Source organism: Macrotis lagotis, chromosome 8 (genome assembly GCF_037893015.1).
Source record: "Macrotis lagotis isolate mMagLag1 chromosome 8, bilby.v1.9.chrom.fasta, whole genome shotgun sequence".
Lineage (NCBI taxonomy): Eukaryota > Metazoa > Chordata > Mammalia > Peramelemorphia > Peramelidae > Macrotis > Macrotis lagotis.
This window is the reverse complement of record NC_133665.1, coordinates 29,047,348-29,073,782: the sequence shown is the minus strand read 5'-3', so window position 1 is coordinate 29,073,782 and position 26,435 is coordinate 29,047,348. Positions and strand designations below refer to the sequence as shown.

At 37.0% G+C, this 26,435-nt stretch overlaps 1 protein-coding gene across 2 annotated transcripts in view; it reads left to right on the top strand.

The window, feature by feature from the left end:
• The window catches only part of NTRK2 (neurotrophic receptor tyrosine kinase 2), a 417,637-nt gene extending 394,162 nt beyond the window's left edge, over positions 1-23,475 (top strand). For both annotated transcript variants that reach the window (XM_074196621.1, XM_074196620.1), the window contains 2 exons: positions 12,452-12,610; positions 17,443-23,475. In XM_074196621.1, the coding sequence (XP_074052722.1) occupies positions 12,452-12,610; positions 17,443-17,628 (345 nt within the window). In that variant the 3' untranslated portion in view covers positions 17,629-23,475. The remainder of the gene's footprint in view (positions 1-12,451; positions 12,611-17,442) is intronic.
• Positions 23,476-26,435: the final 2,960 nt, after the last annotated feature.

Below are 26,435 nucleotides of genomic sequence, written 5' to 3'. Positions count from 1 at the left end.
TATTGGCATGATCTTCTCCTTTAAATAAAAGAAAGTGGAAGAACAACTAGAAAATAGTTTTTCCATGACACCTTTAAAGAATGGGGAGTGGATTGATGCAAGCTATTACTTTTCTGAGAGTGGCAAAACTATGGTGAGAAATGAAATGGTGAAAATAGCAGAAACTAGAATCACATTCAGTGATGGGAAGCCTTCACATCCATCAAATGGCTGTAAGACTTGGAATCACATAATCTTAGATTTGAAAGGGACCTAAATATCCTTCTAATTCAATCCACAGCCCCAAAATAATTTCCATCCCTACATACCCTACAACTGGTCATGATTCAGACCTCTGCTTGACAGTCGCCAATGAGGGAGAACTCACTATGTCCCAATTCATCCCATTCCACTTATGGATAACCCTAATTCTTAGGAATGTTTTCCTAAAGTTGCTTCTTTGCAACTTTTATCCATGGATCCTAATTTTGCCCTATAGGAACAAAAAGAGGTCTAATCCTTCTTTCTTATGGTCACCTGTTTTAATTCCCTACCCTTTCCCGAATATCCCCATTCACAGTCATTCTTTCAGCGAAACATCAATAATTCTTTCGACCAATTCTTACATGGTATCAGCTTAGAGTCCTCAGTCATCCTGGCTAGATCCTCCTCTATAATTGACCAGTAGTCTTCCTAAAATGTAGTGCTCAGAATTGAAGATAATAGTCAATCAGTCAATAGTATTTCTTCTTAAGTACCCACTATTAACCAAGTCCTGCGGAAAACGACAAAAGCAAAAAATACACTCCAATGTGGTATGCACAGGGCAGAGTATGGCAAGACTCTCCCCACTTCTGATTATTATGTCTTAATTCATTCTCAAGGTTCAGGAGTCTTTTTGTGACTGCTGTATCATATACTGTTGACTCATGTTGAGATTATAGTGCACTGAACTCCCTAGATTTTTTTTCCAGATGAATTCCATTCTGTTTTTGTAGTTGTTCATTTTTTTAGAATTCAGATGTGTTACTTTTACATTTATTCCTAATAAATAAACTTCATCTTATCAAATTTTACTCTATGTTCTAGTTGTCAAGGATTTTTTTTGATACTCTTTCTTATATTGTATTAGCTATCCCTTCTAGCCATGGTCTAGTTGCAAATTTGATTAACACACCTTCCATGCCTTTATAGGGAAGAGTCTAAATGACCTCTTATCCAAATGACAGCATGCTTCTACATACATATGAACTTCTAGAAACTTCTGGCCTGAATCAGCAGGTTGCTGTTAAAAAATCTAAGGAGTTAGAAGAGGCAGGAGGTTGGAGTGAATTTCTCATAGATTTAGGAGATTTTAGAATTAGAAGCAAACTTAGAAAACATGGGAGGTATTAGACTTTCAAATCATTACTTTAGATTAGCAAGAGAACTGAGTGATTATTAAATCTAATCTCATTTTATGTATGGGAAAATTGAGGTACAGAGATATTAAATGATTTGCCTGTGGTCCTATTGGTAGAAAATGTCAAAAGCAATTCTGAAATTCAGGTCCTCTGACCTGAAATTCAACATTCTTTTTGGCTAGTAAAGCTGCCTTCTCATATCATAGATCAGAGACTTAGAAATAGAAGGGATTTGAGAGATTTTTCTATCCCAAACTCCTCATTTTACAGATAAGGAAACTGAGGCCCAGAGAAATAAAGTAACATGGGAGAAGGAGGTCACACACCCATCTATAAGGAAGAGAATCAAGAACTCCCAATTCTCAGATCAATTTTCATATTGTTATCTGTTCCCAACAATTCAGTCAATATTGATTAATGTCTACTCTGTTTTAAGCATCTTTATTAACTAGTAATAACAGCAATAGCAGCATAATAGTAATAGTAGCAGCAGCAGCAGAGGCAGAAGTAGTCATAATTGTAATAGTAGTAGCAATAATAATAGCAATCAAGATTCAAACTCAGGTCTTCCTGATTGCAACATTTATATCCATCATCCCTCTAAACTAATAAGATATAAAATTTAGATAAACAACTGTCCTTCATAGAGGTTATAGTTTAATGTGGGGTAGGGTTGTCATTTCTAAACAAATAAGGTACTATTTGTTGAATTAAACAATTATAGCATAAATATTGTATGATAAAATAGTTGCTAAATAATATTTAATGAGGGAAAAAGGTCATCACCAACTGAAGAGGAAGAAGCATGACTTCACTCAAGAGATAATGATCAAATTGGACTTAAGAGAAGAGTAGGGATAGAATAGATGGCAGGCAGGGAAGGCATGTGAGAATGATAGAGAATAACCAGCTGTTTAAAGGCTTTAAATGACAAGTTAAGGAATCAGCATTTTACCTGGTAAATAATATAGTAATACTAGGGAACTTTAAGTAGTAGTTACATGGATCAGAACTTATGTATGAGAAATGAAAAATAGTTGAGTATCAATATGAAAAATAAACTACAAGGAGTAGAGGGAGACAAGAGAGGCAAGTAATCTATTCAGATTACTTAAACTGGCAGGGACTTTTAATAGATACCTTAACTAACCAAGGTACTAGCTATGGAAATGAGAGGACAGGTCAAAGAAAGATATATTTTGACTTTAAAATAACTAGAATTTTGCAACTGACTGAAAATGACTAATGAGGAAATAGGAATCATCAGAGATAAAATCCATAGGTTCAGATACTGGTGATGCTACTGACAGAAATGGTGAAATCAGCATGAAGAAAAACATTTGGAAGCAAAGGTTCCCAGCCCAGTTTGAGACATGTTAAATCAGACCATTGGTGGTACATTTAGGTGGCAATGTCCCTTAAAAAGCTGTTGTGAAGTGGTATCTGCAAATGGAAAGGACTTGGGAGTTTTTGAAGAACCTGGTAGGTATCTGAAGAACTCTACCTGTATTATCCGGTGTTCAGATCAATCCTGCCTTTTTTGTTGTGAATGCATGGTAGTTGATTAAAGCTATTTGGATCACAGCCACTGAAGAAAACTTCTCAAGTTTATGCAGTGTCTGAAACTATAGCTTCAGACTCCTATCTCAGAGGATAATTTCTTAGAACTTGTTCCACCTGTCCCTAGTAGCTAGTGAGAGCACTAGGCAAGAGACAGTCAAATCTCTTAACTGTCACAACCTTCCTTTTCATCAGTCATTCAACTTTATTGAGTAATGATCTTGAATTTACCCCCCCATAAAAAGAAAAAGAAAAAGAAAGATCTATAAAATTGTCTTTGCCTCCCATAAATTAAGAGCAATAAAGCTAGAAGCTTCCATTAGAGCTACACAATGTCTTTTATTACTGATTCAGAAAGAACTCAACCTTCCTAACCATTATGAACCTGATTCTAGCACTTCATAGTCCAACCTGATAATCTACACCTAATTTGAGGAAGAAAATGATAGCAGATCATTGGTCCAGAACTGAAAGAGAACCTCAGAGTCCACCTTTACCAACCCTGTCATTTTGCACATGTGGAAACTGAGGCCCTGGATGGTTAAGTGACTTCCTAATGTCACATAGGTAGTGAATGTCAAAGATAGGCTATGAGCCTAGGTCCCTAGACTTCAATCAATGCTTTTGTCCCCCTCTCCCAGTGTACTGCCTGGAGAAATTGCCCATGTTAACTGAATCCTTCTTGGGCACTGCAACATTTCTTTATAGGGCAAGAGACTGCATCTATGATTCCATTGGTTTAGGGAACTCGCAGGTGAGGAAACTCCCTCCACTAATGCACGTTGGTACCTTGTCTCCTACTTTCAGCCTTAGAAGGCAGATAGTTGCTGACTTCATGGGTAGACCCGGAGTTAGAACGGCATGACTTCAAATCTTTCCTCAGACACTAACCATGTAGCCTTGGACAAGTCATTTCTCTGTCTGTCTGAATTTTCTTATTGATAAAAAGAGAATAATAACAGCACATCTCTTTCAGGGCTGTTATAGTGATAAAATGAGACATTATTTGTTAAGTACTTTGCAAACCTTAAAGCTCTATACAAATGTCAGTTATGAGTCAGAAACAGAAAGTGGGCCAAGGTCATCTTGGCTTCAAGGCTGACTATCCATTCCACCATACTGCTTCTCCATCTGCAGAGTAGAATCTCTGTATAGTAGAATATTATAGATTTATCTTCCTAGGTGCTATCATGAGGCCTTCCACATTCTAACCACAATAGCTCTGGACTAACAAGGGGAATGTTTGTGGGGTCAATTGTTATTTTTTTAAACCTCATATTACAGATGTGACACATGATAAATAAATAAACAAGATTTAGCAATTTCTCTAAGTTTACAGCTGTCATGAATTTTTAAGAACAGGTCAGGAAGAACTGCTGAAACAAAGCAATTCTGGGTAGAGTGATGAGCAGGTCTAAGAGCCCCTTTAATATTTAATGCAACCAAAAGCCTCTTACCACTAATCATCTCTTAATGGGGCTTGCCCTTTGGCCCCTGTGTTTCTAAGGGAGTAAAATATTTGGCTCCCAAACAAGTTATCACTCAGTCAATGAGTAAATACCACAGATTGGAAGTGGTCTCGTAGGCACAGTTGGCCTTTGCCAGCTTGGTTTAACAGGCACAGGGTGAGCAGTATTTACCTTCTCTCTTCATCAAGAATCATTTACCAAGACAAACACTTGCATGTGCTTTTCAACTGGCAGAAGCACTCATGTCCTGTGCAGCTCCCAGCAGAAATAGGCATAAATCTAGAGAGTAAAATGAGAAGACTGCCTCCTTGGAAAAAAAAAAGATCCTTTTCCCTGGACTGATGATATTCATTGCATCATCTGGTATCTAGAAGTAGTCTGTTAAAAGGTGCAATTTGAGAGGGGACTAGGAGCAAGGGAGGAAAGTAATGAATAGGGATTGGGTTAGAATGTCCAGCAAGATGAAGATAAAATGATGACTGTAGGTTGGTGGTACATTTAGAAATAGCAACTCTGGCTAAGGAGTAAAACTAAACAACTAAAGCTTTAGATTTTGCTGGGGAGACTAGGGAAGGGATCAAGTATGGAGACTTGGGGTAGAAAGGTGTCAAAGAACTCTCAGTGTAAAAATGCCTTCCACCAATATATACCAGCAATTCATCTGAAATTTATGATCTTTGATTATTAACTGAATCATAGAGAAGTTGAATCACTTGCCCATGGTCACAAGGCCATTTTGTGTCAGAAAAAGCAATGGAAAAAACTTAGTCTGCTTTAAGTTTGGGAAGAGCTCAGAGGTAACAAGGCAGCTGCCTTTTACTTGTTGAAAGATTATTGTTAGCTCATCTTTAAAGAAAGAATATTCTGCTTGGCTCCAGGAAATAGAAATAGTAGCAATGAGTGAAAGGTGAAAAAAAAATGCAGCTTAATGTATGGGATGACTTCCTAACAATAAGTATTGCCCCAAAGTGGAATGGGCTGCCTTGGGAAGTGGTGGATTGTCTGTCAACTGGAGTTATTGAAGCAAAGGACATGGACCCCTTTGGATGCCCTTCTTAAAAGAATGTCTTTAATTGTATGAGATAAGATATATCAGATTACAAAAATAGCCAATTATAGTGAAATATTACCAAATGCATTGTTGTTTTTTAAAATTATGCTCACAGACCCCAAAGAAACAGAAATAGAAGAGAGCTAGAGAAGAATGGACAATAGTTAAGTCTGATTGGAATACAGAATACATGGAGAGCTAGGCATCACAATATCACAGGAGTGTGATTGATTTGACTTTGAGTACCTAAATCAATCTGTCAGTCACCAAACATTCATCAAGATTCCTGTGTGCTAGATTCAGCTAGATGAGGAAATTATAATTATCTCAAGTCTTTTTGTCAGCTCATGTCAATATGTATCAATTGACTACCTAGGATGTGCCTGGCACCTTGGAAACAACACAGTGGTCAAGAAGGCTCTCTGAGGTTTTGATGATTGGGACTAGACATATACTGAAGAAAAACACAGAAGTTCAAACTCCCAGTCTTGATTTAGCCCTCAGGATCTCACAGAATATCTAATATTGGTAGAAGGACAAGAAGGAAAGCTGGCAAATGGCCCAGAGACCAACAAATGCCCCATTATATTTTAAAGCATATATGCTAAATAGCATTGTGAGGCCCAAAACAATGGCATGGTTTCAATTGGAAGGGAAATGACATCTGTAGCCTTGGTAGCCATTTTTTTTTCTTTTGGTTCTTTTTGTAATATTGCAAAGGCACAGAGGAAAAACTCAGGGAAACAAATATTCCAAGCAAGTTTAGAAAAAATGTGACCCCTGACTGAACTTTTATTAGATTCTCCTACCACTCGCCGTTTTGACATCAGAACAAGGCAAGTATTATTTATAACAGCATGTGTGAAATCCCAAAAGGGATTCTTGAAAGAATTAAAGTGAAAAATCTGTCCCAATGAGATTTCAAGCATAAAATAAATGATCAGATGGGAAAACATGTATAAATCATAAATTAAATATTTAAAAAAAAATTTGAAGTACCAGGAGCTTTCTGTTTTGCCAATGGATCTTGGACAATTGAAACACAGTACAGTTTTTATAACTAAACTGCTCCAAGATCATCCACAAAAGCAGTGAGAAAGACATATACATTATCATTTCCCATTAATTTATACACCAAGCAAATGAAATAAGAGAATTGAGAATAAGAAATAGTCATATGTCCAAATAAGCATGGTAAGTATGATAATCCACTAGATTACAACTTTCTCTCTCCCCAGCCCTGACCCTAACTCAATAATCATCCCAGATATGTACTTGTCTAACCTGTCTCATTTTAAAGTTGGTTCTACATAAAATATTATTGCTTTAAATGGTTCTTAGTGTATGAAGACCTAAACTGTAATTGGTAAATATAGGAAAGAATGGCCACTATTTTTTTCCGGAATATTTTCCTCTCATCACAAAAATCTGACATAAAAGTAAGTGGTCTCATTATTCAAATTCACACTAGTTGAAGTTGTAATAATGTAAAATAGGATAATTAGTTCTAGTGTATTTCCTGTTTTAGTTTTTTTTGTATTCTAGTATATTTCCAATGGAAATATACAATATGAATTCAAATAAGGCTACCATTTAAGGATAATTAATTATTTGCACTAATCTTTACTTAGTTTCTTAGTTCAGTAAATTACTGGGTCTCATACATCTTAGGGAATACAGAATTTCTAGAACATACCTTGACCAATCAGAATATATCTTGATTAGTTGGAAATAGTATAGGGAATAAGGGAGAAGGGAAGAGAACATCAAGATGAGAAAAATCTTGTAATTTGATCTGCCTTTAGGTTGTGGAATCATAGAAGCATAAATTGAAAGTCGACAGAGTCCTTAGAGATCATCCAGTTCAACACTTTCATATCACAGATGAGGAAACTGAGGCCAAAGAGTCAAAGTAACTAGCTCAAAGTCATACAAGGAGTCAATGGCAGAACTGAGATTTGAATTCAAAATCCAGTGAATGAGTAAGTAATTAACTGAAAGAAAAGCGTCTATCATTAGCTTTCTAGTCATCAGGCTAAGAAGTGAAGATGAGGAGATATGAGAAACACAGAGAGAGAGACAAACAGACAGACAGACAGGGACAGAGAAAAGAAACAGAAAGAAAAAGGAGAGAAGGAAAGAAAGTAAAAGAAAAAGAAAGAAAAAGGAAGAGAGAGAAAGAAAAGGAAGGAAGGAGGGAGGGAAGGAGGGAAGAAAGGAGGGAGGAAAGGAGGAAGAAAGGAAGGAAGGGAGGAAGGTAAAAGAAAGAAAAAAGAAAAAAGGAGAGAGAGAGAGAGAGAGAGAGAGAGAGAGAGAGAGAGAGAGAGAGAGAGAGAGAGAGACTGAGACTGTCCCTCCTGCTCTCTTGGAGCAGGAAAGACAAATGGAAAGACAACATATAGGGAATGGTGACTAGGAAGGATAAAATCAGAAAGATGTTGATTGAGATCATTAGGATAGTCAATTTCCATGCCCTTTCCAATAGCAATGGTAACATTGATTTGATTTCAATTTTCAGAGTAAGACATAGAAAGTAGATTGGGGATCAGTGTAGTAGTTTCATGGTAATCAGATGGCATGTGTATTTGGAGATTGCTAGCTGTAGGAATTTCTCATCAAGTAATAGTTTTCTCTCAAAAATCAGCTCCTACATCAAGGTAGAAACAAGAGATCCCATGGGTAGGTATAATCTCTGGAATACCTGAGAATGTCTGGTTATACTGAGGTCTCAAGAGCCAACAGTGATCTTTGAACTCTACTGTATAGTCTTGATTTGGTCAAAGCAACTGTCATGCTAAGGCACTGCTAAGCACAGTCTGATAGAGAAGACACAGTACAACTAGCTGTATACAGGATAAACTGGAGATTATCAAAGAAGGGAAGGCACTAGAATTATATAATCAGTAGAGGGATTATCTCAGTTATATAATATATTTATTATATTATGATTCTCATATATGGTGGCACATTGGATAGAGCACTGGCCTTGTGAGGAGGACAGAGTTTGGATCCAGTCTCACTCACTAGCTGTGTGTCCTTGGGCAAGTCATTTAATCCTGATTGTCTCACATCCAGGGTCATCTCCAGCTATCCAAATCCATATCTGGCTATTGGACCCAGATGACTCTAGAGGAGAAAGTGAGGCTGGGGACTTAGCACAGCATCCCCTCAATCAAATCCAATTTATGTGCTTGTCAAAACATCACCTCCATGATATTATGGACTTCTTTGATAATGAAGGAAAAAAATTCATTGTGATTCTTCGGATAAAGAGATGGATCAAAACCAATAAAATTAAATATAAGTTCCTTAAGGTCAGGGACTGTGTCTTCCATTCTAGGGGAAAGGAGTGGTCCTGTCCTATCCCTCATGATTCCTAGTTCAGAATGACACATCTATAAGTATTGGCTGAATGAATGAAAATGTACCAGCCTTCTTCAAGATGATTACAGAGTGGTGGAGCTGTGAACTCATCCAACCTTTCTGGAGAGAAATTTGGAATTACACCCAAAGGGCAACAAAAATGAGCATACCCTTTGATCCAGTAATACCACTACTGGGTCTATACCCTGAAGAGATGATGAAAAAAGGGTAAAAACATCACTTGTACAAAAATATTCATAACAGCCCTGTTTGTGGTGGCAAAGAATTGGAAATCAAGTAAATGTCCTTCAATTGGGGAATGGCTTAGCAAACTGTGGTATATGTATGTCATGGAACACTATTGTTCTATTAGAAACCAGGAGGGATGGGAATTCAGGGAAGCCTGGAGGGACTTGCATAAAATGATGCTGAGTGAGATGAGCAGAACCAGAAAAACACTGTATACCCTAACAGCAACATGGGGGGTGATGTTCAACCTTGATGTTCTTGCTTGTTCCATCAGTACAACAACCAGGGACAATTTTGGGCTTTCTGCAATGGAGATTACCATCTGTATCCAGATAAAGAGCCGTGGAGTTTGAACAAAGTTCAAGGGCTATTCCCTTTAATTTAGAAGAGAAAAAAAAACGTTATCTTATTGTCTGATCTTGTTATCTCTTATACTTTTTGTTTCTTCCTTAAGGATGTGATTTCTCTGTCATCACACTCAATTTGGATCAATGTATAACATGGAAACAAAATAAAGAATGACAGATTGCTTTCCATAGGGAAGGGGGAGTAAGAGTGGTAGAAAAATTGCAAAAGTCAAAAAATATTAAAAAAAAACAGAAAAAAAAGATGATTACAGAGAACAGCAAGGGCTATAGATGATATAACTTCAGAGTTGATTATTTTTGTAAAGGAGCCCTCAACTCCTTTCTGGCAAGCAATAGCAGGGTAGGATTAGGTTAGGTGTTGGCTCTTGTGTGAAATGAAAGTCCACTGAGTATTTGGGAGTGATTCTCTTAAATGACAATTAGAGGCTTAGGATGCCATAGGATTCCAGGCAGCATGGCACCAAAGGCCACAAAAAGGTGCACCAAAGCTTTCAAAAAATCACAATAGTCAATAACTCTCTCTATTTAGTCTTTAATCATGGTATTAACATCACCATCATAGTAATATCAAGCCTTTATTTTTTACTTTTCCTTTTTTGTTACTTTTTAACCATCATTTTTTTTTATTGTAAGTTCTATATTCTCTCCCTACAGGTCTTCCTCTACCCATTGAGAAAGCAAGTAATAGGATGCCTATTATAAATCTGTGGACTCATGAAAAATATATTTCCATAATTAACACATTTATTTAGCACTTTAGAAGTACCATCTTACTTGATCCTCACAACAACCCTGGGATATTATTATTATTCTCATTATATAAATGAGGAAACTGAGGCAGGCAGAGATTAGATGATGTGCAGGCCTTCACAGCCAGTAAGTGTCTGAGACTGGATTTGAACTCAGGTTAAGTGTTTTATTTTCTTTACCATATAACTGAACAATAAAAGGAAGGCTGTGCTTATGTTATACCACCTTCCTCTGCTGGTATTAAATCAGAAAAAAAAAATTAATGAACTTGAAAACCAAGTGAGCTTTAAAGCCCTCTACCACAGCTTTCTACAGCTATGGATGACTTGAAACCAAATTCCCTTGCAGCACTTTTCTTAACAGACCATGTCTCTTGTGTATGAGACTGGACGTGTCACTCTGGTCAAACAAATAAATCCCGTAGGATGGTGTCATTAGAGCTTGAAAAGATAATATACTTAGAGCCAAAAGGTACTCCGGAGATGATCAACTCAAACCCTTTCATATTACAAGGAGAACACTGAGGCCTAGGTCACACAGGTAATAAACACTAGCTGTAGGATTTGAACCATTTTAGAGACCATCTAGTTCAAATCTCCTATTTTACAACTGAGGAAACTGAGGCCCGGGGTGGTCAACTGCCTGACAGAGGTGAAATTTTGTCTCAGATTCTCTGACTCAAATTCAACTTTATTCCACTATACCAAGCTCCCTCCCCCCCCCCCCCCCCCGTATAATTGACTTAAAGCAAGAACTCTTAAGCTGGAGTCTGTGAATTAGGTTTTTTAAAATATACATTAACTGACTTTCTCTTTTTTAGCAAATATTTTTAAAATTAACAGAATTCTATTTTCTCCTTCCTATCCAACTTTCTCCCCCCCACACACACACATATGCTATTGGAAAAAAAATATCATTGCGCTGTTAATCAAAACAAAATCCCTGACTTGTTATATCAAAAAAAAAAAAGTATGCTTCATTCTATGTTCTGGTTCCAGTTCCTTTCTGAGAGGAGATTTCTTTGATAATTCTACATTTTTAATGCATTTAAAAATAGCATTTAGGGAAGGAATCATAGGTTTCACCAGACTATCAAAAGGGTCCATGTCTCAAAAGTGATTAAGAATCCCTAGCCTAAAGTAACGAGATTCATTTAATTCCTCCATAAAAATAAATGCAAGTGCAATAGTCTCACTGATATGATGTGTTAAAAGTCACCTTTTTGGGGTTTTTTGGTAGTTTTTTTTTGCAAGGCAAACGGGGTTAAGTGGCTTGCCCAAGGCCACACAGCTAGGTAATTATTAAGTGTCTGAGACCAGATTTGAACCCAGGTACTCCTGACTCCAGGGCTGGTGCTTTATCCACTACACCACCTAGCCGCCCCAGTCACCTTTTTTTGTAAAGTCACCTTTTCATTTAGTGAAATAAGGTTCAAGAAAGTACACAATGTGCTTGGGTTGTGCTGGAAAATGTAACCCTGGCCCAAGTATTAATTACAATCCCAAAAAAGTTCTCATTAATGAGCATCTCAAAGAAGAAAGGAAGCATTTGTTACCAGGTTGAACTTTTCAGGCTTTCCTAGTCTATTCTTCTTTGGTGCTGAGAGTTTCAGATTTTTGTAAATAATATGGTAAAATATGCATTCATCCCAGTTTGGGCTTAGTTTGCATTGATGTAGCTAATGGTCCCACATTGATAAGGAGATCCCATTTTGTCTCCCTAGTAGAATGTCAGTAATCCCTATGGAGACTGAGAATGCTTCATTTTTATCTGGGAATCTCCATGCCTGCCTCATGATAAGCTTTCAGTAAGTGCTTGTTAATTTATTGATTGATGGATATTTTGCTTGTTAGTCTCATTTTTTTTTGTCCCTGAAACTGCACTTGTGATTTTATTGGTTTAGGAAGCTATTAATGAGATATTCCTTTTATCAGTGAAAATCAACACCTTCTCTGCAATTTCCTATTTGGAGGAGTTGCAGGAAAACTAAAAGGTTAAATGACTTGCCTCAATGGGTCACTTTTACCTTGAAATCTAAGACTCAATGAATCTTCTATCCCAGGGTCTTCTTGATTCAGAGTTCAGTTATCTGTGTATGATGTTACGCTCTCTTTTACTGGCCTCCTCAGCTCTTTAAAATGTATAGGTGAGAAATGAGAAAGAGAAAATCCTCCATGGTTCATTTTTGCCTCTCCATTGGCAAGCTGCTTGAGAATCAGTGGACATCACTTTCTCTGTGTTGTTGCTTTTTCTTAACAGGTTGGAGGTCATACGATGTTACCTATCCGCTGGATGCCTCCGGAGAGTATCATGTATAGAAAATTCACCACTGAAAGTGATGTCTGGAGCCTGGGGGTTGTATTATGGGAGATCTTCACCTATGGTAAACAACCATGGTATCAACTTTCAAACAATGAGGTAGGTATCCAAGCCTCTCCAGGAAAGCTGTTCACTGGGATGAGTCATTTAATTTCAGACCATTCTCCTTCTCCAGAAGATTGGATTTGACCATTCATGATGTCCAACAGAACTATATAAAATGAATTGACATATGGACATAATTTCATGGACACTGCATTTAAATTTTAAAATATTGAATTTAAAAATTATGGATCACTAATGGAATTTAAAAAAACAGATTAGAAATGACATTGTGTATAAATATTCATTAATATTAGATATTTCATTTGAGTTTTCTCACAGTTGATTTTACACCAAGGTTAGGGGGCATTTGCTTATCAATGGCCAAAAGCCCTTAATTCTTCTTAGAAGCTACTAAAAACGAACGGGTTACCTTTAAGTGTCCTTACTCCACCAAGTTATCTTGGGTTTCTCCTGGAATCATTTGCAAACTTATATAATATAATGAGAGGTAGCAGGTAGTAGTCAACAGAGATATGACTTTGGCATCAGTTCCCCCCCACACACACACACTTACATTTGTTGTTGTTCAGTCATTTCAATCATCTGATGTCATGATGCTATTTGGGGTTTCTTGGTAAAGGTACTAGAGTGGTTTGCCATTTTCTTCTCGAGCTCATTTTTTAAAATCTATTTTATTTTACTTTATTTTTTAATTTTTTCGCCCAGCTACATGCAAAAGCAAGTTTCAACATTTACTTCCAAAACCTTGAGTTCCAAATTCTCTCCCTTCCTCCCACCCTACTACCCCCATTGAGAAAGCAATTTACTTGATATATGTTAAAAATGTTGTATCCATGAAAAATATAACTACAGTCATGTTGTAAAAGTAAATATACCCCCCCAACAAAGAAAGAGAAACCTCAAGAAAATAAAGCGAGAAAAAATTATGCTTCAGTCTGTATTCAGACACCATCAAATCTGTCTTTGGGATGGATAACATTGTTTATAAGTCCATCAAAGAATTTGCTTCAATATTTTTTCCCACAATTGCTATCACTAGCTTCTCTCCATCCGTTCCCCCATCTCCATTTATTCTATTCTCTTTATCCTTTCACCCTATACCTCCTCAAAAGTGTATTGTATCTGAATAGCCTCTCCTACAATATTTCCTGTCTTTTATCACCTATGCCCCCTTCTCCTTCCCCTGTTCCTTTTCTCCCATCTCCTTCCTCTCCTATTTTCCTCCAAGATAAGAGATTTCTATACCCAATTGAATGTGTATGTTATTCCCTCCCTGAGTCAATTCTGATGAGTAAGATTATTTCCCCTTACCTTCTCCCTTTTACACTCTACTGCAAAAGCTTTCTGTTACCTCTCTTATGTAAAATAACACCCCATTCTACCTCTCCTTTCCCTTTCTCCCAGTACATTACTTTCTCCCTCATCAACTCCATCTTTTTAATATATTATACCTTCAAATTCAACTCCCTCCTGTGCCTTGTCTATAAATGCCCCTTCTAACTTCCCTAAAAAATGAGAAGGTTCATATCAGTATCATCTTCCCATGTAGGAATATAAGCAGTTCAACACCATTAAGTCCCTCATAATTTGCCTTTCCTGTCCATCCTGCATTACCTGAGTCCTGTACTTGAAGATCACATTTTCTATTCAGCTCTGATCATTTCATCAGAAAAGTTTCAAAGACCCTTATTTCATTGACTATCCATCTTTTCCCCTGATAGAGTATGTTCAGTTTTGCTGGGTAGTTGATTCTTGGTTGTAATCCAAGATCTTTTACCTTTCAGAATATCATATTCCTAGCCCTATGAGCCTTAAATGTAGAAGCTGCTAATAAATCATATGTTATCCTGACTGTAACTGTTTAATATTTGAATTGTTTTTATCTAATTACTTGTAATAGTTTCTCCTTGACTTAGGGAGTTCTGAAATTTGACTATAATATTCCTGGCAGTTTTCATTTGGGGATCTCTTTCAGGGAATGATCAGTAGATTCCCTCAATCTCTATTTTACCCTCTGCTTCTAGGATATCAGGGAAGTTTTCCTGAATAATTTCTTGAAAAATAGCATCTCCTTTTGGTCTCTGACTTTCAGGTAGTCCAGTAATAGTTAAATTATCTCTTCTGGATCTGTTTTCCAGGTCAGTTTTTTTCCAGTGGATTATTTCACATTTTCATCTAATTTTTTTATTCTTTTGGCTTTGTTTATTGTTTTCTGATTTCTCACAAAGTCATCAGCTTCCCTAAACTCCAATCTATATTTTAAGGAATTATTTTCTTCAGAGAACTTTTGTATCATTTTTTCCATCTGGCTAATTCTACTTTTTAAGGCATTCCTCTCCTCAATGCCCTTTTGAACTGCTTTTTTTTTTACATTTTACCCAAACTGGTTTTAAGACGTTATTTTCTTCACTATTTTTTAATATATCCTTCACCAAGCTGCTGACTTGGTTTTCATGATTTTCCTACATCACTCTCATTTCTCTTTTTAGTTTTTCCTCTACCTTCTTTACTTGATTTTCAAAATCTTTTTTGAGCTCTTCCATGGCCTGAAACCAGTTCATATTTTTCTTTGAGGCTTTGTATATAGAAATTTTAAATTTATTATGTTCTGAGTGAGTATTTTGATCCTCCATAGGACAAAAGTAATTGTCTATGGTCAGATTTTTTTTCTGTTGTTTGCTCATTTCTCCAGCTTATGACTTGATTTTAGATCTTTGTTAAGGTGAGGCTCTGATTCCAGGGTGGAGGATACAATGTCCCAAGTTTTTGAAGGTTTTTGCAACTGTTTTCAGGGACTCCCCCAGAGACTGAAAGTTCTTAATTCCTCCTTATGAGAGACCCTGACTGCTCTCCTGTGCTCTGGTCTGTGGTGACCTCAAGTTCTCCTTTCTGCCCGGGAAGTGTGAGGAGGATCGTTGATCTGCTGCAGGTAGTAAGCTCTGTGGTTCTTCTGCTCCTTTTCATGAGACTGGAGCCCCAGACTGTGACCTGGATCTGAGTATAAGCGAAGCCACAGAGTCCTGCCTCAGGAATAGCAAAGAGACCTCTATGATCACCCTGGACCCCCCTTCCCATCCATGGACTAAACGCTCTTGGAGCAGTAGCCAAATGGCTCCCTGCCAGGAGGTTGCCCAAGCCTGCTTCTGGTCCCAGGGGCCAGATTAGTGCCGAGACCTGTGCTGGCTTGAGTTCACCTCTCACTCTAGAATGGCAGAGTTTTCCTGCTGTCCTTCCCAAGTATCCTTGCCAATCCCTGGATTGAGAAGTCTGGAAATTACCACCATTGCCATGGATTCAGGCTCAGCAATCTCTCCAACTCATTTTACAGACAAGGAAACTGAGGCAAATAGGGTTAAGTGATGCCCAAGATCACAAAGGTAGAAAGTATCTGAAGCTGGATTTGGACTCAGGAAGACTCATCTTCCTGACTTGATCTGGAATTCTCACTAGGCCCTAAATACACTGATAAAAGCACAGAGCTACATCAAATATCATATCAAATATATGACAATATGCAAAATGATTCCAAAAGGAATAAGAATAATTGTGTTTGTTAGGTCACAGGAAATCCCCTAGATTTCAGTAGTATGATAGATAACTTCTTGGGAAGTTAAGCACCTTCTGCCATTGTTGGGAAAATGCTGTAAAATAAACTGTAAGGAGATCTAAATGAAATATCTGGTATTAATTAATATTATTCAAAATAATGCAATTCTAATACTAAGGCAACCTATACATTTGAGTGCATTTTGTATATGTTCATATTGCTAAAACTATCTCATCTTTCTACCTATATATATCTGTAATGATTTTGATACATAAGTGATTTTATATTTACCTTTAGGTTATGATATATTCATATATATCCATATAATAATTATATTTAGTTATTTGCTATATAAATGATTTTATATTAGGCAAATGGAATGTTCCAAATGTGTGTATATTTATGATACAAATCCTTGGCTGGGTACCTCAAATTATTACTCAGATATTTACCTTTCTTTTCATTCCTTTATCCAACATGATTATTCCAGGACCCTGAATATTTCCTAAACAGTCCTAAAATTAAGAAAATTAAAAAATACTACTTGAAAATTGGAGTGCATATGGAAACTTTGTAAAACTGGAATATATTGATATAACTTGGACAGAATCTCATGGTGCTAAATTTTAGCATTTGATAGCATTTCCACAATGCATCTTCATGAAAACAAGGATGATCTAGCTAAAATGTCATATTATATACAGAATTTTATATATATACATATATATATATATATATATATATATATATGTAAAATCACCAACATATACATCATCTAATATATGCTTCTTTCTCTCAGGTGCTGTAGCCTAGCTAGTGAAGGCTTGCTCTTTACCCAGAAACTGTCTGCTACACTCTACTCAACTGAATTTGCCTTTAAAAAATTATTTGAGTGGACTTGTCATATATTCCTTTTCCCAATCATATTTTGTGATGTTTCCTTGGGTCATGCCCACACAAAAAAGTTAGTTATGCCTCTGCATGTAGTTATTCTAGTTTGAGGCTTTGTATTATTAAAAAGTAATGGTATTTTGTAGTATCACAAATAAACCAATTATATTTTCCAAGTTTATTTTGTCATCACCTGGAATAGTGTGCAGCATCATGCTAATCTAAGAATTAAAATTAACCTTCTGTAAAATTCAGCCTGCAAAAAGTGCTCTTTTAAAAAAATTGAATATAATTTTAAAAACATAATTTAAGTTACTCCTTCCTCTCCTAGTCTCTCTCTTTATATTTAGATAAATACCATATTTCTACATTGTTTTTTTGTCACCTTTTCCTTACTGTATTAATTTTGTATTTGTTCTCTTTCTAGGTGATTGAATGCATCACTCAGGGCCGAGTCCTACAGAGGCCTAGAACCTGCCCAAAGGAAGTGTATGACCTGATGCTGGGGTGCTGGCAGCGAGAGCCTCACATGAGGCTTAACATCAAAGATATCCATTCCCTCCTTCTGAACTTGGCCAAGGCATCCCCAGTCTACCTGGATATTCTAGGCTAGGGTCCCCATCAACCTTCTATTCCCCATTGCACTTCCTCAGACAGGCCAAGCGAACGATTGTGTTCTAGCTGCCGCTGAACTTCATCCAAATGTGTTCTTAACTGACAGTATTAATGACAAAGACATTGAGAAGCTTTCAGAGGGAAGCAGTGTGCACTTCTCCATCTGTAGACACAGTATTGACTTCCTTTTGGCATTATCAAATCTTATCTCTTTTCTCTTTCTCTTTTTTTCCCATCTCCTTGTTTTTTTTTCTTTTCTTCTCCCTCTTTTCACTGCCCCCACCCTTTCTTTCCAATCAATTTGGCTTCTGCATTATTATTATTATTAACTCTGCATAGACAAAAGCCTTAAAAAAAACCTGATTTGTTTTATAGGCAGATGCCTGAGTTTGTCCCACTCAACTAACAATGCCTTCTTGTACTCCTGCCTTTGTAAAGGATGACAAAAAAGGGAAAACTTGAGTATCTGACTTCAACTTTGTGACTTCTGTTGTACATACATTGGGAGTTTCTATGGATTTTCGTCTATTTATTTATTATTATTATTATTATTATTATTATTACTATTATTCTCATCATCATCACTATTATTTGACTGCTTAAAGCCCTTGTATGGAACAGGAAAAGCAGTGATCTATCTGGGAAACCATGGCAGAGAGAAGGAAGACTTGTGATCCACTGTTTGGAAAATCAACAAAGATTGGAATCAGCTGGCATCAGAGCCCACTTGTGAAACTCCAACTCTGTGCAGGAAGGAAGTATTTGACACATTCCCCTGAGCATGGTCATGGATCATGGAACTCGATGCTTTGGGGCTACTTTTTCCTTTCATGACCAGACATAATGTTATGGTGGAAAGAAAAAAAAAAGGTTCCTGAAATTTACAAGGTAGATGGCAGTAATATAAGCTCAGCTGTACCCATGTCTGTAGGATATTGTGATACCAATGGTTTGTTTTCTAAAAAAGTGTTATCCACCAAGCCTTTGGTAAATCATGCTAAAATTAGATGTATTTTCTGTACAGTGTTAATTTCAGGGTCAAGCTTGGAATCTGAAGGCTTTGATAAGATAGGGCAAGCTGTAAATGCTGAAGCAAAGTTTATCTTCTATTGTGCTTATCCAACAGCATCTCCTGCCTTCCCTTTTTCCTCCCCTTCCCCTTCTCCCCTTTTCACTGTGCAAGCAAAATCGTGCATGGTCTTTGTCAATTAATACTTTATGTGCAGGAATTACTGTACACCCTGAGAGGCATAGCCAATCCATAAAGGTGTAACATATTTAATTAGAGGAAGCTAATGGAGGTCATTAGAGACATTGAAACATTTCTGCATTGTTACAGATAATGGTAGGCTGAAACAAATACAGACCCTGAATCATGGAGGTCCTAACAGGTTGAACCAAAAGGACTGAGAGGGAAGGGTAGCGATATATCCCAGAGGTCACTAGAATATGTGACTCTGTGGTGATCCCTTGATATCCAGTATATACAGGCCCTGCCCTTGCCCTGTGCTCTGGTTGGGAGAGTTATTTCATTTAGAACATCCTTGGCTATTGGATGTATGTGGTGTTGTTGTTGTTTTTAATCCATTCATATTTTTGTTATTGATGTTAGGCGTGGCATAGAATGCCAAAGGGAGACTGTGCCCAGATCGAGCATTACAGGCAAGCTCACAGACAATAGTAAAAAACTTCCTGCAAAAAAATATAAATTGAAATTCAGAGTTATTATTAGTGATACAAGAAAGAAATCCCTTTCTATCTTTATGAACACTTGCCTCCCTCGGGGGGGGGGGGGCTTTTGTTGAAAAATTGACCTCTTTCTAACATGAGCCAGATTGAAAAGGAGTCCTTTTTATTTATTGTGTGTTTTTTTATTTTAAAAATTGAGTGTTTTGTTTCTTATGTGCGATTACTGTGTTGCTGTTTGGCTTACATACATTATTTATTAAGGTATCTTCTTCTCCATGGCAGGTGTTTGAAGCCAGTCTCAGAAATTCAGAACATAAAATAACAGACAAAAAAAAAACAAAATAAAGAAAAAAATCTAAAATCAACCCTTCTCTATAATCTGCTGGTCAGTGAGTATCAGGATTAAAATGTTTTCATTTATGAATTATAAGAAAACAATCCAAAATAAACATACTAATATAATGAAAGCCATATATATCATTAAGGATCCATATTATTTTTCAATCACTGTGGAAAGCTAGGTTGAAAAGAAGGGATAAAACAATTTCATACAGAGCCTTTTCTGCAAGGCCATGGATGCTGACTGGAGCAGGGCAGTACCATAAACCCTCCTAGAATAGGCTAGTTTTTTCAGAGCTTTATCAGCTTGAGTGGATCTTATTAGAGAAGTTGGAATCACTTATTTTTATTTCACAGATTTCTAATAAGTCAATAGCCTAAGGACCAGATTCAAGATGAACTGTACAATTTTAGGGTAAGGAATTATCAGAATTGAATGGAAAGCTGGCACAATGGGACCCAGATTCATTCCATCACAAAGCAGTTTTGTATCCTTGTCCTGACCCACTGGGGGAAGAGACGAAAAGTTCCCTTGCAGTCCATCAGAAAAGCACTTTGAAGTTATGAGATGAAAGGTTCTATGCAAGTGCAAAATATCTTTATTTATTGCTGTTTATTATTGTTGTCTTTGTTATTATTGCTGCTATTTATATTCCTACTGCTTGTGTTCATGTGAGAGGGAGTCTCACCTTCAAAGAAAAGAGACTGGTTCTCAAAGAAGCTGGATAAGCAGCATAACAAAAAAAAAAAAAAGCTTGACCTTATTGGTCCTCATCCCTTCATCTCCCCTGATTACCTCCCCTACTCAGTATCAAAGGAGTTATTCTCCTATAAGGTAGAAAAAAACTGTCTAATGGTTTAAGAATATGAATTGCAAGTCATATTGCAGGGCAATCCAAAGGATCTAATATAAATTAAGTCAGTCCTATCTTCCTAAGAGAACCAGAAAGTCCAGATTTTTCTGGGACCAGCTCCATTTCTAAGTTGATTTGATTGTCATACAATGAAAAGCCCTTTGCCAGACTGTCCATCCAGAGTTGGGCTCAGAAAATGTGACCAACTTCTATATATTCCCATTGTGCAACTTCTGAGATCTAATCTGTAGACCTTGCAAATGAGCATTGAAACAAAGAAAAATCTGTGTTCCTTAATTCACCCCCTGGGATCTAAATTTAGGCAAATAAACAGAAAAGCAAAGGGAGAAAAATAGATAGCCAAGAGGTGAGCTGTTTCTACATTAAGTAGGCTCAGTTTTAACTAAGCCCTGACACAACAAGCAAATATGACAATCAGACTTATTTGGAAGACTTGCTGGACTATGCTGTAAAGGATCATATGAATGATTCACATTCTAGATGTGTATATTTACATAAGTTATACATGTAGTGTTTACATGTATTTATATATGTTGCATTTGGTTTATACATGTGCAGACATACACACACATATAGTGTGTTTATATGTTTCTGTATAAATGTATACCTACACATTCATAAGGATAGCTGTAATTAGAATAAAGTATTGCTAGATTGCGCTAATCTGATAAATAACCAAAATTTTAATTTTTTTAAATCATCTTGTCATTAATGTTTTATTTCTCTTCACTGATAGGATAAATGGGAGCCCCTACCTATTTAGAATGTTGGCACGAGCATCATCACACCCTATTTTGTGTATCCACCAATTTCTTGCAGGGCAGATTGGATTAAGTGTAAAGTTCCAGGACTGAAAAAATTGGTTCTTATCACTTGGTTATATTGTCCTAGTATGATATTTGTGCCCTCTGGGGATTTTACCCTTGTGTGCTCCAGAGGGAGAGCTGGAATGTTTGAGGCACTGCCCTCCCCCTCCCTGAAAGAACAATGGTGAGAAGTCCAAGACCCTGGAATAATAGCAGCAAATGTTAGGCACTTCCCACATTCTTCCCCTTCAACCTCCCTAAAATTGCAGAATATAAACAGGCTGGATGGAATGCAATCTTTTATAAAGAGCCAAAACCCCAGGATACTTGGTAGAGGGCTTTCTGGTCATCAGTGGATTTCTCTCCACCCCCTTAATATTGTAGAACTCCAAAGCCTATAGAGATACATAATCTCTCACCCAACAATAACTGTATCCGTTTTCTTTCTCCCTTTCCCCTCTCCTTTCTTCTCCCCTTTTCTAGTCTTCCCTCACTCCTCTCTTCCCTTTCTTTCTCACCTCGCCCTTTGCTTGCCCCTCTCCTTTCTTCTCCCTCTTCTATCCTTCCCTCTCTTCTCTTCTTCCCCCTCTCCTTTCTTCTCCCATCTGCTTTCCTTCCCTCTCTCCTCTCTTCCCCTTTCTTTGTCCCTCCTCCCTTCCTCTCCCTCTCTTACCTTCTCTCCTGTTTTCTCCCCTCTCTCTTTCCACTTCTCCCACTCCCTCTCTTTTTTTTTTTAAATGTTCCTGCTTTCTACAGCTCAGTGGTTTTTCCTTTGGGGTTGTGGCTTGTCTGTGTCTTGCCTTTAAAGGAGAAATGAGAACTATCTCAGGACACAGCTACTATTCTAAGTCCCTGGATGTCCAGGTCACCAGTTAAATAAATTAGGGACGCATATTTCTACCCACAGAGACTCACCCTGAGGTTAATGCAATTTGTAAATGGACATCAAATGGTATTCTAATGAATTTGGATGGAGAAGAGGTCCAGAGTGATAGTCAAAGACCCAGCTGGGTTTCAACATTGGGGCTCCAGGCAAGGGGTCCTTGAAGAACCTTCACTTGGGTTGTTTACTTACATGCTCCCCCTTCCTTTCTTCTTCATTCTTTGCTACATTCATCACAAATATGAAGCAAAAAACAACAATAACAAAGGTCTGTGTGTTTCAGGCAAAACACTGTGAATTTCACAGCAGTGACCAAGCAATTCTTTTGCCGTCTAAAGATGTCTCAGGAGAAGTGAGGAAAGATAGAGGGGATGTTATTTTACAGTCTATGCATTTTAGGGCCAGGTCGATGTTTATTTATCTCTTTAGTTTCTGCATCAAAGAAGCCCCTCCAAGCAAGGAATCACTAGACATGCATCTTTTTTTTGAAAATGATATACATTAGATGAGTATCCTAGAAGCTGCTAGTAGCCAAATAATTAAGCAGAAAAGGAAAAGGAAGATGAAGTGGAATGGGATATCTAAAGAGGCCTACATCTTAGTAGCTTATGTGTATATTTCTGTCGCTTAAAGAAAAACACAATTTATATGAAACAGCTGAATGTGTTTTAAATAATAAGGTCTTTGAATTAAATGTGGATTTCAATCATCTAACCCTTTAAGAAATGACCAAATTATGATGAAATATTGACTCCTGCCCTGGTCTTTACCTTTACTTTAATGTATCTGTGTAGAGATACAGGAATTTTATACATTTGTGTATGTATGTATATAGAGAGATGTTTGTATATATCCCAGCAGTATATACATTCATTTCAATATCTCTCTATGGATAGACTTTCACTAATCTGTGACCTGGTGTTTGGAGCACACTCTTTCTCTCTCATCCCCTTTCTCTCTTTCTCCCTCTGTTAAATTTATTTTCCTTAATTTTCCTTTTATTTTATTTGTCATGATGTCTCTGTACAGATGCTTAGTGGTTCTCATTTTTTTGCAGTCTGTTATAAAGGTCCATTGCTTTAAAAAAAAAAAAGACCCACTTGCATCTTGGCTGATTTCAAAGTGATACCTGAGTATCAGTGTTTAAAAAGCAAGTTTTGTTTGTGAATCATGTGACCAGCTTCTCTCAACCTGACATGGAAAGTCTCTTGTATTACAGTGTATTTAATAAAAATGATGTCTTAAAATAAACAATGTCATACAAAAGAAAGATTTTAAGTGATGATGGTGGTGCTTACTTTTAAAAGTATACAGAATTTTCAGAATCTATTTTTCTTTTAGGTGGATAAACACTTGAGTTTGAAGTCAGGAAGGCCTAGGTTTAAATCCAGTCTTAGACATATACTAGCTATGTGACCCTGGGTACGTCACTTAATCCTGTTTGCATCAGTTTCTTTAATTATAAGATGAGCTGGAGAAGGAAATGGCATACCACTCCAGTATCTTTTGCCAAATCGAGTCACAAAGAATCAAACATGAATGAAATGACTGAAAAATAAATGGGTTTTTCCCCCATTTCCTTCTATGAAGAAAAGCTCCCAAACTGACCCTAAAATTCCAAATGAAGTCTCAGATTTTGCTGGATCCTTTTTCTCCCCTAAGCATTTATGACCTTGGTGGTATCAGGGCACACAATGACATGACTTGATATACACAGAAATGCTTTCCAACCCTTTTGTTGTCTCAGGCCAATATGGGTAGACAAATCCTAAGGGTCTATGCCCTACTGAGAAAGAGTAGAATGTTCCCTGTGAATAATAACTAGATAATGGAAGGTACAAGAGGTACTCAGGTTAGGCTTATTCATTCTCAAGGCAGAGATTCTTCTCTCTTTGATGAAGCATCCAGATGGAAGCTTAAGTGCCTCTTAAATTAATTGGTAGGACAAAAGCAGAAAGCTGGGTCCTCTGATCCATGATTTTGTCTTCCAAGTAAGAAAATACTTCTTTTGAACCTGTTTTTCATGAGTTTAAAAATGATGGCAAAAAGCAGCAATAGGAAGTAGTGGATAACATGCAAAATCTGGAGTCGGAAGATACTGGGTTCAATCCTCCTTCAAACATTTAGGACCACAGACAATAATGATGGATACTTGGAGCTGTCATGAAGAAAATGCTTTACTAACTTGGAAATGGAATGTTTTTTGTTGTTGTTATTATTATTTTATTTCCAACCAATGCCTCTGAAGGAGATGCACAATTTCATTTAGGAATCCAAATAAGACTATTAATTCCTGGATGGTCAAGCTGTAATAAATTATATACAATAATACAAGAAGCAATTTAAGTGGCAAATAAAATCAGAGATCTGGAAAACCCACTGCAAAGTAGTCCATGCAATCTCAGATTTCTATTCCAGTTACTCATTACTACCATTTTTTGTTGTTCAGTTGTGTCCAACTCTTCATGACTCCATTTGGTTTTTCTTGGCAAAGATAATGGAGTGGTAATTTCCTTCTCCAGCTCATTTTACAGATGAGGTAATTGAGGCAAGTGGGGTTCTAGCTCATTTTATAGATGAGGAAACTGAGGCAAGTAGAACTTGTCCAGGGTCACACAGATAGTATATGTCTGAGGCTAGATTTAAATGCAAGCCTTCCTAACTCTAAGTCTGGTTCTCTTATCCACTGTGCCACTTAGCTGCCCAATTACTATCATTAGATCATATTTATAAAGGTGCTTATAGATTTTAGTTCAAATAATTAAACTATAAACAACACTCCTATTTTTATTAGTCACTATAGCAGGTGCATTCTAGCTTACCCGCCAGATCAAGCATTCCTATGCATCCTCATTCCCCTAAACTTATGCTCTAATAATCATATTTGACTTTTATATAGCTCCTTAACTTATACAAAGGGCTTAATGGGTACAAACATTTGAGACTTCTCAAATCCCTGAAAGATAAGTACAGAAAATATTATTGCCCTCATTTTACAAATAGGCAAACTGAGGATCAGAGTTTAAGTGAATTGTCTAGAATAGCACAGCAAGTATCAGACCCAAGCCTCCTAGAAAGCAAACCCAGTCCTGAAAGTAGTCCAGTCCTCCTTCCAGTAGACTATAACAAGTTCTAGCTCATTCATTGTTGATTACAAGCAAAAAAAAGTAGGCACCTGGTGCCAGCTTTGTTGCTCTCCCTTATGATAAGTAGTGACCTGGGTTCTAGAAGCTAATAAGAGCAGAGGAAAAGGTTTGTATGATCCTAAACCAAAATTAAAGAGCTTTGATTTAAGGCCTTGTGGTAAATATCTGAAAGGTAGACTACTCAAAGTTGGAAAGATACAATCTATACATAGGGCAAGCACATATTATATTGGACCACAGCAGCTCCTGATGAGGAGTGACAATCTGAGTCACTTGAGGGACACTCCATCATGATGAAATGTGATCTTGAACTGTTCAGCTCAGTTGCCTAATAATAATACCTAATACTTTTATAAAAAATTGCAACTGAATAAAAGAATGAATAGAATCAAGGCACAATTATCATTATTGTTAGAATCATCATCTCATTAAAGTGCTAATACTATTGGAAATTATTGAATATCTTATACTCCAGATAGAAGTGCATGAGGGTCTGCAAAGTAAGAGAATTTCTGAAATGTGGGATTTTCCCAACAAAACATATCTCTTTTTTTAAATCATCAAGAAGAAATTCCAACAATTTGTGTCCAGTTTGGATGACAAGATCTTGACAATAGCTACAGGGTTTCCTCCCTCACTTTGATTATTAAATTCAATGTTATGGGGGGAGGGAAAACAGATGGGATAAAAAAGAGATAAATATAAAGGCAATGCAAATACCTCCCTTACTTGAGAATTGAAGAAATGACTGCCAGATGTCTACTGTATCTATCTTCTTCTAATGAGAAAATCCCTCTGCTAGTAATGGCAGTGGGTTACTTGGCTATGGTATTAATGCTAATCAATTTAACATCTGTTAGAAAGTTTTAATAAACATTCACTGGAGAGACAAGGGCCCCAAGATGGAAGGCAAGCATATTTGTAGGGATAAATAGCCCTCCAGCAGGGGATAAAGGTCAGGACTCTTCCCTTTCCTTGCCCTGGCCTGGCCCTCAAAATGGTGTATCTTGCCTGAGTAGAGTTATAATTAAGAATTTTTGTACCTGGAGAAAGCACAAAGGAGTTGG